This window comes from Lampetra planeri, chromosome 55, assembly GCF_965212315.1.
Source record: "Lampetra planeri chromosome 55, kcLamPlan1.2.h2, whole genome shotgun sequence".
Taxonomy (NCBI): Eukaryota; Metazoa; Chordata; class Hyperoartia; order Petromyzontiformes; family Petromyzontidae; genus Lampetra; species Lampetra planeri.
Window position 1 is genome coordinate 5,418,954 of NC_136161.1, and position 16,049 is coordinate 5,435,002.

Sequence of the window (16,049 nt, forward strand, 5' to 3'; positions counted from 1 at the left end):
TTATGGGGCAGTGTTGAGTCTGTGGACAGTGTTGAGTCTATGGGCAGGGAGCGATGCCTTCATCCAGCAGTCGATTTATCATGGCTGTTGCTGACGGTGAATGACGCACCTATCCACCTCGTTTCTAACCCACACAGTCGCCCAACGTACGGGGAGACTGTGATCCTCCAGCCGAATGTAACCAAAAGGGTCACCAAATTGCCCAAACGACGCGGCTCTCGGCGAGAAAACGGCAGCCAATTTGTTTCTCTCCACCCGTCCCCGCCCCACCCCCACCTCCCCACCCAGATAACAAAATGGCCGCCGGACCCAAGCACGCGGCCACTCCGACGACGGCGACAGCCGCGCCCCACTGGACCCTCCACGTGGGTGGCACGGAGACGATGAACCTGATGCTTGGCGCGCTGGACGGGAGGTTCGCGGAGAGCCGGGACGAGCTGGGCTCCAAGGTCGAGGGCTTGGCGAGGGCCGGCAGGTTGCTCCGCGCAATCGGGCCGATCGGCACCGCGACCGTTGAAGTCCCGACCTCGACCGCGAGTTCAATCGCCACATCGACCTCCGTCGCCTCCGAGGCCGTCGTAAAGGTGCTCCGTGTACTCGGCAAGGCCCTGGACCTCTCGGCGGATGTGGAGAGCCGGGCAGAAGAGGCCGTGGCGTTGCGGAAGGTGGCCGCGGTGGCTGGCGGCCCTCGCAGAGTGTCTGGGGGAATCCGAGCGGGGGGGGCGACGAGAGGAAGAGGGGCGGCGAGGCGCTGGACCTGGCGATGGCCATCAAGGTTCTGAGCGCGCTCCAGAACACGCTGCCGGACCTCCGAGGGGCGGCAGCGGTCGAAGCTGAAGGGCCGGACGAAGGTCCCTTTGGGCCGTCGCCGAAGTGGCGCGTCATCGTGGATAACGTTCTGTCCGTGCTGCAATCGGGACTGGACCTGGCGGCCGAGTTGATGGATAGGTTCGGGTGGATCGAGGCGAGCAAGTGGCTGCGAGTCGTCGTCAAGGCGATCACCTTCACGAGAGCAGTCATCAAAACTCATTGAAAAGCCCGGCGGCCCGGGGATGATGGCGGGGGCAGCTTTTGGGTCCAAAGTGGGGCTTAGTTAAGCAGCTCGCAGCCTCGTGTCAGGCGTTGGCACGGCCCCACCGCAATCTAGCTCACAGCAGAGGTCGCAAACGGTTTTGATTCCTTACCCGTACCCGGCCGTACCAGGGTCGCCAAACGGGTACCCGTACCAGTACCCTACCCGATACCCGGCTACCCGTACCCGGCTGGGTACGGGTAGGGTACGGGTATCGGGTACCTGATTGCGACCTCTGGGATGAAGCCATGCTGGAGGCGCGGGTGGGTTGATTCTAGGAACTTGAATCGTGAGAAGAGACAAGATCGTTGGGAAATGAGTGACAAACGGTGACTCTCACCAGTGACTCACGGCCTACCCGTACCCGGCCGCACAGGGTCGCAAACGGGTACCCGTACCCGGCTGGGTACGGGTAGCCGGGTATCGGGTAGGGTACGGGTATCGGGTACCCGGTTGTGACCTCTGGTTCACGGCTAGGGGGCCCGGCAACCTGCGGCTTCCGTAAATCCACGGGTTGCGTGCCGGTGGCTCTCTTCGAGGGGCACCGCTCCTACGTGACCGTCGTTTATCAAGGACCGTCTGCCGCCTCGTATTCCACAGCAGCGCACGGTGGAGGCTCTTAAAATGCGGGGTGCTTAAAAAAAAAATGTTAGCGCTTATTTGGGACCATGGTTTTTAATGGAAAAAGAATGGAGAATAATACAGCGTGACATGATAACAAATGTAATGTTGATAGCTTCAAAGAGTCAGAGTCTATCCCACTTCTTTGGGTCTTTCGGTAAAGTCACGTAGATAGGTTCAAAGAAAATGACCAAAAAAAATTTCGTTATTTTCTTTGAATCTTTCTACGTTACTTTACCGAAGGACCCAAAGAATGTGAGTTCCCGCAGTCACAAAAGCTTTAAGTCAAGATCTATCCCACTTGTTCACCATCATTGTCAACACACGCCTGGAATCTTCTCCAGGTGGTCTTCAGAGCCCGGAGGCGACACATTTCTTGTGGTGTTGTTGCAAAATTCTCAGAAGCGATAAAACATTTTTTTTGATGCACCCTGTGATTTCGAGGTATTATTTCTTTTAAACGAATCCGGAAAAAATGCCTCTTCTCCTTACTTCGTTTGCCCACCCCTCAAGCTAAGTGGACCCCCTCCTCCTGTTGGATACATAGACCTTTTTCCAAAATTGATATTAAGAATAATTCTGCCAATATTTTTTTAAATAATAATCAATCGGGATGTACTATTGGAACCTCATTTGCCAGTAAAAAATATGGTAATTGTTTTTTTACCCTTCTATCTGGCAACAAAACTGACACCTTTTTTTACAAGGAGTCATGTTTGCATAGACCACAATACCTGCAGCATAATTCAAACAAAAAACATAACTCTGATAACAGGACAGTGCATATATTAGAGAAAGGGTGGAAAAGCGATATTAAAGTTGCTTAACACAGAAGAGTCTGAGTGGTGCCTTCCTAAGTTCATGCATAAGAATCTTAATTAACAGATCCCTGCGGGGTGGGCTGGTAGGAACGAACAAATGAATGACTGTAATAAAATGAAATGGCGGGGGTACGATACGAAGGGAGAGTTTGAGGCCTAGTTCTAGGCTTTAGGCCTAGCTATAGGCTTTAGGCCGCTGTGAGTTAATTTTTAATTTAAATGTTTTAATTAAAAACTATCTCAGGGAATTATAAGGGAATGTTACACTTGTTTAGCCAGCAAAGCCTCACTGAGTCTAAAGGTTTTTGTAGGGTCCTGCCAAGTGTTTGCAGTAGGGGGCGATGTTGCTACACCTAATCGGACATCGGACGGACGGACGGACGATATAATCTATTGTAGGCTGGTTCACTTCGTTCCTACCAGTATAAGAACTGTTTCCTGCGGTGAGATCTGAATTTTGAGGCCTGACATAAGCACACTAAGACATAATCAGTAAAAGTTCAAGCGAGAATCATTATATTATCCTGATTGATAATACAACCCGAGATAACGAAGCCAAGCCCAATTATCAAAATTACATAAATTAGCATAATTGCATGCACTTGCATAACTTCATACAGTACACCTTCATAATTAGCATAAATGCATACTTTACATAATTACACAAATTAGCATAAATCACGCTCAATTTGCATTTAATTTGTATTATTTTTACAAACAATTCAAGACCCAATATATACAACACTCCGCCGCCCAGAGGGCAGCTGTCCCTGCGTGGCAGAAAGCGTGGAGCAGCACCGGCATGCGGGTCGATGTCACCCTGCCAGTCAGGGATCGTGTCGTGAACGAAAGGGTTCGGCCCCAGAAGGAATCGCTTCTGCGGGTGAATTTTGATGAAACGTGGCAACATTTTTCCCGGCACCGTTGTCAGTTCCGGATGAAGATAAAAGTTGAAGGCAGTATAGTACTATAGTAATAGACAGTGCCGGATGAAGCTAGTGCGGGGCCTGCAGCATGTGTTGTTATAAAGGGGCACTAAATGAATAAACATTAATATTAAAACACGTTAATATTAAAACAGATAAATGTTTAACTTGCAGAGTAAAGTAATTGTATTTTTTCACTTTCTATACAGCCAGATAATATGACAAATCGCAAACCTTAAACACCCAGTCGTTCATAAAAGTTGAAGGGTGGTATAGTACTATAGTAATGGAGCAAGTGCAGATTCACTGAACCGGAATTGATAGCTTGAAAGCATTTAGCGCGGAGGCCCTTGAAAGTGCCGGGGCCCATGTAGCATTTGCTACTTTTGCTACTAGGATCATCCGGCACTGGTAGAAGGGGTGAATTCTTTGGGATGTGCGGAGGAGTGGTGGTGGGAGTGATGGGGTATATGAACGAATAAAACTAATCTGTAATAAACGGGAGGTGTGTCCACGTTTCGTCTTTGAGAAAATTAATTTGCGAGAGACGCAGCGAGGGAGAGGGACGAAAACGCAGAGACAGAGGACATCCAGACATTGAGCGCCCAGAAGTGTGAATTTTATTGGGCAGTACGACCACCAAACTATAACAAAAACACGTAAACCAACCACATCCATCAATCCATTCACCATTCAATACAACTATCCATCCAACAATATGTCCATTAATCAATCAGTACATACATACATCAATTCGTTCATCAAACAGTCCATCAATTAGTTTATCACTCAGTCCATCAGTCAGTCAATCAATCTGTCCATCAATATGTCCATTAATCAATCAGTGCATGCATCCATCAATTTGTTCACCAATCAGTTCATCAATTAGTTTATCACTCAGCCCATCAATCAGTCAGTCAATCTGCCCATCAATCCGTCCATTAATTAGTGCATGCATCCATCAATGTGTTCATGAATCAGTCCATCAATTAGTTTATCACTCAGCCCATCAGTCAATCAATCCGTCCATTAATCAGTGCATGCATCCATCAATGTGTTCATCAATCAGTCCATCAATCAGTCAATCACTCAGCCCATCAATCAGTCAATCGGCCCACCAACCCCTCCATCAATCCGTGCGCGCGTGCCTCAGAACGTGGCGAGTGCCCAGCGTGGGTCGTGTGGCAGCACGCTGACCTCGCGCTCGGCACGCCCGCACAGCAGGCAGTGCATGGCGTACGCCCGGTAGCCCCCGGACAGCGCGCACGTGAACTCGTGCGTGGCCACCGCGTGGCCGCACGCCGCACACACGTGCTCGTACGTCACCACCTCCTCCTCGTCGTCGTCATCGTCGTCGTCATCATCGTCGTCTTCATCGTCGTCTTCATCGTCGTCGACGCTATCGTCGCCGTCATTGTTTCCCTCCCGCGCCTCTCGTGTGCGCCGCTCGTCACCACCACCACCACCACCATCAACGCCACCACCACTATCACCACCACCATCAACACCTTCACCACCACTGCCACCACCACTGCCACCACCACCACCATCACTGCCACCACCGCCATTACCATCACCATCACTGCCACCACCGCCACCACCACCATCAACGCCTTCACCACCACTGCCACCACCACTGCCACTACCACCATCACCACCACCATCAACGCCGCCACCGCCACCATCAACGCCACCACCGCCACCACCACCATCAACGCCTTCACCACCACTGCCACCACCACCTGCTCCACCACCACCGTCACCACCGTCACCACCGTCACCACCATCAACGCCTTCACGACTGCCACCATCAACACCATCAATCCCTTCACCACCATCACCACCTTCACCACCGTCACCACCACCTCCTCCACCACCACCGTCACCACCATCACCGTCACCACCACCACCACCATCAATCCCTTCACCACCATCACCACCTTCACCGCCACCACCGCCGACGGCGGTCACGGCACCGGTCGCCCCACTGCGCCGCCGCCGCCGTCGCCGTCGGCCACCTTCCCCGGGCCGCCGCACCTGCCGTCCCCTGGCGTCGACGGCGTCGCGTCGCCTGCAGGCGGCGCAGGCGGCGAAGTTGAGGAGGAAGGCGCCGGTCTCCAGGCAGGTGGAGCCCCGGGCGGGGAACGCCGTCACGACGCAGCCCACGCACATGGCTGGCGCGCTGCTCTCCACGCGGCCCACCAACCCCAGCACACCGACAGAGAGAGCACTGCTGACGGAGACGCCGAAAGGTCGAGGCCGCGCCAACATCACCAGTTTCAAGTCAAACTTTCACTTCACTTTACGTATCTCGGATCCCCTCGACGTAAGAACACCCCAAACTTACGAGCATCATCGACATATGGACACCCGGACTTACGGACACCCCGACTTACGGACACCCGGCTCTTACGGACACCCCGACTTACGGACACCCCGACTTACGGACGCGACGGCTTTTTTATTTTAAGTCGATCTGCTCCGCCGTAGCTGCCGCGAGCTTGCGGCCGCTCTCGACGGAGGCGGCTCAAGGCCGCGGACGTTCAATAAGCCGCAAGCCAAATCATCTAAATTAGACTTTAATATTAAGAAATGTTACGCGGTCCCCGACTTACGAACGCGTTGCTACCCATCGAATGGCTCCGTCGTGTAGCTACCGCGGGCGAACGGCTGCGTTCGACGTTCACAGCTAATCATCTAAACACTCTTACATCTTAACTATAGATCTGTTGTACATTTATTTTAAAATATCTTACGCAATATACAGTCCCCGACTTACGAACATCCTGCTCTAAGACGGTGGTTTCGTTTGCTACCAGCTGTAAGATCCCCGCTGATCTGCTCCGTCGTAGCTATAGATTAAGTATAGATCTGTTATAGATTAATTATAGATTAATGATGGAGCTGTTATAGATTCATTATTGATTGATCACCGCCCTGAAGGAACGTTCAGTCACGGAGATAAGTTTACCTTACGGCAGGTGTCGTAAAAATAGTTGTGGCGGGTGTCGTAAAACACAACGGTAGGGGAGGGGGTTACGGCAGGTGTCGTAAAACACAACTGTGGGAATTTACGGCAGGTGTCGTAAAATCGTGTCCTCGTCAAGTGGCGTAAAAATTACAGAGGGTGTCGTAAAACGCAACACTATATTTTACGGCAGTCTAGATTCGAAGTATGGTTTACGGCAGGTTTCGCCACTACCTTCGTATTGTCGTAAAATGACGCTGGTGTCGTAAAAAACAACCCTCGGTTTTGCGGCAGGCGTCAGTGAAGCTGTGTTTACGTCGAGTGTCGTAAAATTACAGCTGGTGTCGTAAAACACAACACCAAAACTCACGGTTTACGGTAGCTCTCGAGGCCAGGAGAGGCCGCGCGCGCCATGGAATCGAGGTAGGTCACGTGGTGTGGGTAACGTGGTGTGTGTCACGTGGTGTGGATCACGTGGTGTGTGGGTAACGTGTGTGTCACGTGGTGTATGGGTAACGTGATGTGTGTCACGTGGTGTGTGGGTAACGTGGTGTGTGTCACGTGGTGTGTGGGTAACGTGTGTGTCACGTGGTGTATAGGTAACGTGATGTGTGTCACGTGGTGTGGGTAACGTGTGTCACGTGGTGTGTGGGTCACGTGGTGTGTGGGTCACGTGAAACAACCCCCTACCTCCTCGTGGTGCCGGCCGGGCAACGTTGTCGTGGACAGTGCTGTGGGGGGAGGGCCAATTCCGATTGGCCTTTCCCCTCATGGCGTTTGTAGACACCACAGCGGCTAAATGGGGGCTCTGGACGGGTGCGAGGGGCTGGTAACCCCTCCACCTTCAATTAACTTACCGTTAAACCACGACGACAAATGTGTATTAATAAGCTTGTGCCGGAGGCCCCGGGGGGACAGGCGTCTATGACGTCTCCTGGCCAAACCCCATTTGGCGGAGCCAGGAGACTGAATCTTTACCCTCAGGGCTCCTCCAGAAACAACGCAAAACCACTCAGGGTGGCCACGTGGAATGTTCGAACGCTCACTGCGGAGGAGAGGCTGCCACTCCTCTGTCGGGAGCTGGACCGGTACCGCCTGGATCTCTGTGGCATTCAGGAGGTCCGGTGGACCGGCTCTGCCACCATGAGGGGTGGACAGTCCTCTACTCGGGGCAGGAGACTGCCAAACAACAGGGTGTGGCTCTTCTTCTGAACAAAATAATGAAGGGGGCGTGGGAGCGTGGCGGTGAGGTGTGGGAAGCTGTAAGCCCCAGGCTACTTTGGGCTCGCCCTCCTATCAACCAGAGGCGAGGAGTGGTGGCCGTGGTTACTTATGCCCCGACCGAAGACAAACATCCAGGGAGGGATGCAGGCAAGGCCGATGAGGTTGCTGAGGAAATGGAGTCTGCCTCAGTGGCCCGCGATCACAAATCGCTCTTTAATTCCATCAAAAAAGTAACCTGCAGCGCCACACCTATTACCATCATTAGGGTTACGAATGGTGATCCAATCTCCGACCCCCAAGAACAGGTTGGCAGATATGCTGAGCATTTCTGTGAGGTCCTGGGGGAGGGGAAATCCCTCGGCATGGAAAACATCGCGGGACAAAGTGGGGATGACCCTGCTGAGGCTGCGGTGTCTCAAATATTGAGAGAAGTCACCCCCTGTGAGTGGCTGGCTGAGGTGCCATCTGTTGAGGAAGTACTGAAGGCGATCCGGAGTCTGAGACCAGGAAAGGCACCGGGCAGAGATGATCTCCCAAGTGAAATGCTGAGGGAGGGTGGCGTTTGTGCACACACTGCCCTACATGACATCATAGCAACAGTCTGGACCACTGGACGGGTTCCGCAGGACTGGAAGAATGCCCTGGTGGTCCCCCTCTTTAAGAAGGGGGACCACACAGACTGTAACAACTACAGGGGCATCTCACTCCTCAATGTGCCGGGAAAGGTCCTGGCAAGGATTATTCAACATCGCCTTGCTAGGCACGCTGAGGAGAGGCTTGCAGAGCCCCAATGCGGTTTCAGGAAAGGGCGGTCCTGCTCGGATGCCATATTTTCTGTCCGTCTGCTACAGCAGAGGTGTAGGGAATTCCAACAAGACCTACATCTTTGCTTTATTGACACAGAGACCCATAGACTCACACAAAGTCCCATCGGTGAGCTTCTCCTGCAGGCAAGGCTGCGTTGGCTGGATCATGTAGCCCGCATGCCCAGTCAACCGCATGTCTAACCAGCTTTTGTTCAGCCGGATCAAGGGGGCTAAACGGGCGTGGCATGGGCTAGAGAAGAGATGGAGTGATGTGGTACAGGAGGATGTGGAGCTGAGTGGACTTGCCGATGGAGGAGGTTCGTGAAGGACGCTACTGGGCAGTTGGAGGCAGTCGCCCTCCAACAACAACGGAGGGCGGAGGAGCGACGCTCACAACAACGAGCGGAGCGCAGGGTGCTAAAGCACAGCAAGTTGGCACAGTAGGGGGCACAGGTGGTGCATCAGCCAGTCATCTCGGTCATCTCGGTCAGTCGACCCGTGGCACCTGCTGGGTCTGCCCCGTGACCTCCTGCCAGCGGGCGTTCGACACTTCACGTGGTAGCCTCAAGGTGCACTTGGCCTGGCACAAGCGTCGTGGTGACATCAACGCCACTTAGTTGGCGAATGGCGGTTGTTGTTGTTGTAACGTGGTGTGTGGGTCACGTGGTGTGGGTAACGTGTCCCCCCTGTCTCCCCCCCCCCCCCTGTCTCCGCCCCAGAGCCCCCCCCCCTGTGTGTGTGCCCCCCGTGCTCTCCATGGCTTTGGCGGTCGCTGTGATCCGGGGGGCTCTTCCCGGGCGGGCGGTCGAGCGAGCGAGGGAGCTGCAGCAGTTGATAGAGCTCGGCGAAGACGCGGCGAGGCGGTGCGGAGGTGGAGGAGGTGGAGGAGGTGGAGGAGGTGGAGGCCGCGTCGGGAGACGTGGGGACAGAGCGCGGGGACCGGGACAGCAGCTGGAGCCGTCTCGGCTGATACAGCGTGAGCACGGAGACACGGGGAGACACGGAGACACGGGGACAGGGAGACACGGGGACAGGGAGACACTGGGACACGGGCTCACGGAGTCTATGGGTCTCTCTGTGTGAGTCTGTGGGTCTCTGTGTGAGTCTATGGGTCTCTGTGTGAGTCTATGGGTCTCTGTGTGAGTCTATGGGTCTCTATGTTAGTCTGTGGGTCTCTGTGTGAGTCTATAGGTCTCTGTGTGAGTCTATGGGTCTCTGTGTGAGTCTATGGGTCTCTGTGTGAGTCTGTGGGTTGATGGTGATGATGCTGATGATGTTGATGTGTTGATGATGTTGATGGTGATGTTGATGATGTTGTTGATTATGGTGATGTGTTGATGATGTTGATGGTGATGATGTTGATGTGTTTATGATGTTGATGATGTTGATGTGTTAATGATGATGTTGATGATGGTGATGATGATGGTGATGATGATGGTGATGATGATGGTGATGATGATGGTGATGATGATGGTGATGATGATGGTGATGATGATGGTGATGATGATGGTGATGTGTTCCCCAGTTGGCCAGGTCGCCGCTCAAACACCGACAACGAGCATCCAGGACGACGTCAACAACGACGTCAACAACGACGTCAACAACGACGTCAACAACGACGTCAACAACAACGTCAACAATGACGTCAGCGGCGTCCTCCCCCATCAACGACATCATCGTCACCACGACCACCACCATCGCCATCACCAGGGCGACATCACCGATCGGCTTGACGGTGGTGGTGGTGGTCGCAATGGTAGTGATGTTGGTGATGATGTCTGCGATGACGACAACAACGACGACGACGACGATGATGGCGATGGCGTTGGTGGTGCTCACTCGCCAGGACTCTATCATTCCAGCCGCCTCCAATCCGTGCAATGCCTTCGATCCCTCCTCCTGACAAGAGGAGGTGGTGGTGGTGGAGGTGGTGGAGGTGGTGGAGGTGGTGATGGAGGTGGACGAGGAGGAGAAGCCGCAGCGGCGGCCGTGAGTAGACATAGCGACCGTGCGGAGGAGGGAGCGGAGGAGCGATGGTCTCGCTACCTGCGGCACATCTGCTCTGCGACGTTGACCATTCACCGCCCCGGTGACCCCCCCGGCGGGGGCAAGTCCGGGGCCCGGGGCTCGCGCCCGGAGTCGGGGCCGGGTGCCCGGGTCCGGCCGTGGGAGTCGGGGTCGAGGGCACCGCTGCTGGCGGCGTTGAGGGTGGCGCTGCGGGCGGCCGGGACGCGGCTGGGAGAGGCGGTAGGAGGAGGAGGGGGAGGAGAGGGAGGAAGAGGAAGGGGTGAGGGAGGAATTGGAGGGGGAGGAAGAGAGACAGGAGGAGGAAGAGAGGGAGGAAGAGGTGAGGGAGGAAGAGGAGGAGGAGGAGGCAGAGGAGGAGGAAGAGCCTTTGCCGCGGAGTTTGCGGACCGTGCCTGCGTGCAGATCGTGAGCGACTGCAGCCTGGACAGGGTGCGTGCGGGGCCCTCCCTCCCAGCCTCCCCACCCCAGGTCGCCTCGGACCTAAACGAGTGCCTCGTTGTGAGCCCGTGTCCCCCTGGCGGACAGCTGTGTCGTCAAAAACAACAACAATGCAACGCAACAACACAATTCGTAATCAACGTTTTTGGGTTTAGATGGCGTTATTTATAAATGTGTCGTAACCCTCCACCACCCGACACGGCCAATCAGTAAAAAATGAACCCGTAAAAACAAAGTTTTTCACTATAAATCCTTTATATGCGTGTTCAATGGGCCACAACCCAGCCCACATTGGTCTTTGAAACGGGCGGCTAGAGTCCTCTCGTCCTCTGGCTTGAGATGGCTGCCACCTATGGGTCAGATTATTGCCTGCCACCATTAAGCAATTGGTAATTAAATAAATAAAAATTCACCTAAAAAGTGTACAATTTTGGAACAAAATTTTCACGAAAAGAAATTGTCACGCACAACGAGTCTGTGTGCAAAATGTCAGCTCGATTGGATCACGGGAAGTGGGTTAAAAACGACCGAAAGATTTGCACGGTCGTAAGCGCGCAAGCAAGTGAACTTAATTTAAAGGATTTTAAAAAGTGTCACGTTGACAAAAGACAAATAGTTCACTGCTTTAGCCCCACACCGGTGTGTTGAAGCGTGAAACCACAACATTTACAATTTGAGTAGCACGACGTTTCGCTGGTAATTGCATCCAGCATCATCGGGCAATTCGCCAGAATGGTGAGGCTCTGCTCTGTATCCCGTTCTTATATAGAGCAGCATTAACTCATCAGGTGCAACGATTTGAGGGGCGGGGGTTATTGTAATTATATACTAGATTGGGTGGTGGAGGGTTACGACACATTTATAAATAACGCGATCTAAACCGAAAAACGTTGATTATGAATAATATTGGTCGCGAAAGCCTGCGTGTTAAACAACAACACAAATACACAACAACAACTACACAACAACATAACTACACAACAACACAACTACACAACTACACAACAACAACTACACAACAACAACTACACAACAACTACACAATAACACAACTACACAACAACACAACTACACAACAACACAACTACACAACAACACAACTACACAACATAACAACACAACTACACAACAACAACTACACAACAACACAACTACACAACAACACAACAACAACTACACAACAACAACTACACAACAACAACGGAGCTTTACAGCTCGCCGGAGTCCTCCTGCCGTAGGAGCAAATGATTCCCATTCTGGATGCGGCTCTCCACCGCCACCACCGCCACCACCACCACTACCACCACAACCAACCAACAACAACAACCGCCATTCGCCACTAAGTGGCGGTGACGCCACTTAGTGTGCCAGGCCATGTGCACCTTGAGGCCACGTGAAGTGTCGAACGCCCGCTGGCAGGAGGTCACGGGACAGACCCAGGTGCCACGGGTCGACTGACCAAGATGACCGAGATGACTGGCTGATGCACCACCTGCGCCCCCTACTGTGCCAACTTGCTGTGCTTTAGCCACCCGGCGCTCCGCTCGTTGTTGTGAGCGTCGCTCCTCCGCCCTCCGTTGTTGTTGGAGGGCGACTGCCTCCAACTGCCCAGTAGCGTCCTTCACGAGCCTCCTCCACTGAGGCCGATCTTGACACCGCTGGTACCAGTCATCGGCAAGTCCACTCAGCTCCACGTCCTCCTGTACCACATCACTCCATCTCTTCTCTAGCCCGTGCCACGCCCGATTAGCCCCCTCCGGCCAAACAAAAGCTGTCTAGGCATGCGGTGATTGGGCATGCGGGCTACATGGCCCAGCCAACGCAGCCTTGCCTGCCGGAGGAGCTCACCGATGGGACTTTGTCCATCGGTGAGCTGGATCGTAGGCAGGCCAGCCTAAATGTTTCTAACCGGCGAAGATGTTCCATTAGGGGGGTACACGTTTCGCAAGCGTAGAGAAGGGAGGGAATGACTGAGGTCGAGAAGACCTGAAGCTTCGTGCGGAGCGACAGACCAGGTAGCTTCCACACAGCGTTACGCAACCGATGAAAAGATAATGCCGCTCGACTGATTCGGAGTGAGACCTCTGCTGTTAAACCGGAGCAGGTCATGAGCACACTGCCCAGGTATGGGAAACTCTCCACTCTCTCCACAACTGCCCTATCACCAATTGGGAGTTGTGGGGGTGGAGTGTCCGATGGTTCAAAATACCCAGGCAGGTGCTTAGTTTTTGTGGGGCTGATGGTAAGGCCCCAGCTCTTAGTGGCAAGCTCCAGGTTCAGCAGCAGCGCCTACAACTCCTCTGAGCAGCAACTACCAGATCATCGGCAAACAAAACATGAATGAGCAATAGGGTGCCATCTCTTGACCGAACCTGGGCATCGATCAGCCTCCCAGCTATTGAAGGCTTCACGAACTACGTGGTCGAAATAGATGTTAAATAATGTGGGAGCCAGAGGACATCCCTGTCGCACCCCAAGGTGAACAGGGAATGACTCCGACTCCCAGCCACGTAGTTTTACCCGGGCCCACTCACCATCATGAAGGTCCTCGATCGTGAGCAGAGGGTCAGGGACTCCGAAAGCACGAAGAACAACGCAGAGCCCAGGCCTAATGATCGTATCATAGGCCTTGAACAGGTCATAAAGCAGAGATGTAGGTATTGTTGGAATTCCCTACACCTCTGCTGTAGCAGACGGACAGAAAATATGGCATCTGTGCAGGACCGCCCTTTCCTGAAATCGCATTGGGGCTCCACAAGCCTCTCCTCAGCGCTCCTAGCAAGGCGATGTTGAATAATCCTTGCCAGGACCTTTCCCGGCACACTGAGGAATGAGATGCCCCTGTAGTTGTTACAATCTGTGCGGTCCCCTTTCTTAAAGAGGGGGGACCACCAGGGCATTCTTCCAATCCTGCGGAACCCATCCAGTGGTCCAGACTGTTGTTATGATGTCATGTAGGGAAGTCCTCACAAAGCATTTCACTTGGGAGCTCATCTCTGCCCGGTGCATTTCTTGGTCTCAGACTCTGGATCAACAGATGCCAACTCAGCAAGCCACTCACAGGGGGTGACTTCTTCCAATATTTGAGGCACCGCAGCCTCAGCAGGGTCATCCCCACTTTGTCCCACGATATTTTCCTGGCTGAGGGATTTCCCCTCCCCCAGAACCTCATTGAAATGCTCAGCAAATCTGCAAACCTGTTCATGGGGGTCGGAGATTGGATCACCGTTCTTTCCCCTAATGATGGTGATAGGTGTGGCGCTGCAGGTTACTTTTTTATGGAGTTAAAGAGCGATTTGTGATCGCGGGCCATTGAGGCAGACTTCATCTCCTCAGCAATCCACGACCACCACCCATCCTTGCAGCGCCTCACAGCTCTCCGAACCTCCGAGCGAAGGCTGCGGTAGGCCTCCTCATTCACTGACATGGGATGCTGTAGCCGATGAGAGTGGGCCTGTCGCTAGACCATATACCCAAAGCAGTCATTACAGCTGCATGAGCCACAGTCCTAAATCTCGCCTATTTCCCCTCGACATCAGAAGGAGTGGGGGACGATGCCAACCCCAGCTGCAAGCGATGATGAAATTCTCGCTTGCAACTTGCATCAGCTAGCTGAGACCATGCCACTATGGGTTTGAATGGGGTCCTGGGTGTACACCCACCACCGGAGTGGAGGAATGGCAGGCGCATCTTGCACATGACAAGTTGATGGTCAGTGGGGAGATCAGCTCCACGGTAGGTCCTGGTGTCAAGGATATGGGCCCGCATCCGCTGTTCCATCACTATGTAGTCCAGCAGATGTTCTTGCTTGGACCCGGCATGCATCCATGATGTTGTGTGGATGCGCCGATGCTGGAACAGCGTGTTGGTAATTACAAGCCCATGGGCTGCACAAAAATCTAGCAGCCTCCTACCGTTGTTATTGAGCTGATCTGGCCCATGCCTTCCAATCACTCCAGACCAGGTGCCAGCATCATGACCAACTCGGGCATTGAAGTCACCCAACAAGATGACTCTGTCCCGAGGGGCCACTTTAGCCAGCACCTGTGACAGGAGGTCATAGAAGGCATCTGACTCATTGGCCTTGCCTGCATCCCTCCACGGATGTTCGTCTTCGGTGGGAGCATAAGTAACCACGACCACCACTCCTCTGTGCGTCTCTCTGTGCGTCTCTCTGTGTTTGTGCAGTTCGACCGCCTGCACTCCCTCGCCGACTGCGTCCTCCGCCTCTTTGCGCCCTCCGCGTCGCTGCGCCAGGTTCTCTCCGCTGCTCTCCTGCGCCACCTCGAGACCACGGCACGGGCACTCACCATGGTGAGTCGACGGACAGCGGAGAGACAGATGGAGCTTCTTGGTTCTTTCGGTAAAGTCACGTAGAAGGGAAATAATAAAATAATAAAATTTAAACATAATAAAATACAATTCTCACGACGTTTCGGCCACAACGCAAGCAGCCGTCCTCGGGTGAAGAACAGGTCTGTCGGGGAGACAGCGTCTGAATGAAACACTGGGTTGGAGGCTTAAATATACGCTGTCTTCCCGACAGACCTGTTCTTCACCTGAGGACGGCTGCTTGCGTTGTGGCCGAAACGTCGTGAGAATTATTTGATTACGTTTTATTTTTATTATTTTATTATTTCCCTTCTACGTGACTTTACCGAAAGAACCAAGAAGATGAATCCCTGCAGTCACGAAAGCTTTCAATCGAAATTTTATTATGTTTTATTTTTATTATTTCCCTTCTACGTGACTTTACCGAAAGAAACCAAGAAGATAAATCCCTGCTGCAGTCACGAAAGCTTTAAATCGAGACAGACAGAGCGACTTCACTGACCGAGCCGATCTCCGCAGACGGGGTCGGCTGCCCTCTACGACAACTCCTACTTCCTGCTGAGCATGCTGGACGCTGTCCACGTGGCGGGTTTGGTGGAGCACGTGGAGGTGGAGCACGTGGAGGTGGTGGAGCACGTGGAGGAGGTGGAGCACGTGCAGGAGGTGAGCGTGGGGAGTGCGCAGCGCATCCTGCGCATGGCGCTGGGCCCGCTCATGGACATCCACCCCCTGTTCTGCCTCGACTGCGTCCGCCTGCTGTGCCCCCCCTTGTTGGAGGGGCGGCCCTCCAGACGGCTGCGGGGATCTTCGCCG

The 16,049-nt window shown here is 53.5% G+C and overlaps 2 protein-coding genes across 5 annotated transcripts in view; one reads left to right on the top strand and one right to left on the bottom strand.

The window, feature by feature from the left end:
* Positions 1 to 4,020: 4,020 nt before the first annotated feature.
* LOC144735494 (uncharacterized) lies at positions 4,021 to 9,116 on the bottom strand. The gene is made up of 2 exons (XM_078617892.1): positions 5,121 to 9,116; positions 4,021 to 5,069 (listed from the first exon to the last, which is right to left on the bottom strand). Exons 1-2 carry the CDS (start codon positions 5,709 to 5,711, stop codon positions 4,590 to 4,592), a joined length of 1,071 nt encoding a protein of 356 aa, XP_078474018.1. The 5' UTR covers positions 5,712 to 9,116; the 3' UTR covers positions 4,021 to 4,589.
* The window catches only part of LOC144735529 (uncharacterized), an 11,172-nt gene continuing 1,785 nt past the window's right edge, over positions 6,663 to 16,049 (top strand). Inside the window, exons 1-5 of one of the 4 annotated variants that reach the window (XM_078617941.1) lie at positions 6,665 to 6,831; positions 9,158 to 9,414; positions 9,964 to 10,194; positions 15,093 to 15,218; positions 15,756 to 16,049. The exon at positions 15,756 to 16,049 is cut by the window's right edge and continues 121 nt beyond it. In XM_078617941.1, coding sequence (XP_078474067.1) covers positions 6,821 to 6,831; positions 9,158 to 9,414; positions 9,964 to 10,194; positions 15,093 to 15,218; positions 15,756 to 16,049 — 919 coding nt within the window. In that variant the 5' untranslated portion in view covers positions 6,665 to 6,820. Of the gene's footprint in view, positions 6,832 to 9,157; positions 9,415 to 9,963; positions 10,896 to 15,092; positions 15,219 to 15,755 lie in introns of all 4 variants that reach the window. The other 3 variants (XM_078617940.1, XM_078617943.1, XM_078617942.1) reach the window with 3 other exon arrangements.

What these genes read in the sequence shown, in the direction of transcription:
- LOC144735494 (XM_078617892.1), bottom strand. Translation starts at nt 5,711, where the DNA reads ATGTTGGCGCGGCCTCGACCTTTCGGCGTCTCCGTCAGCAGTGCTCTC. An exon ending in GCGGTGGTGGCGTTGATGGT is followed by an intron (nt 5,070 to 5,120) that starts GGCGGTGGCGGC and finishes GGCAGTGGTGGT; the next exon opens with GGCAGTGGTGGTGAAGGCGT.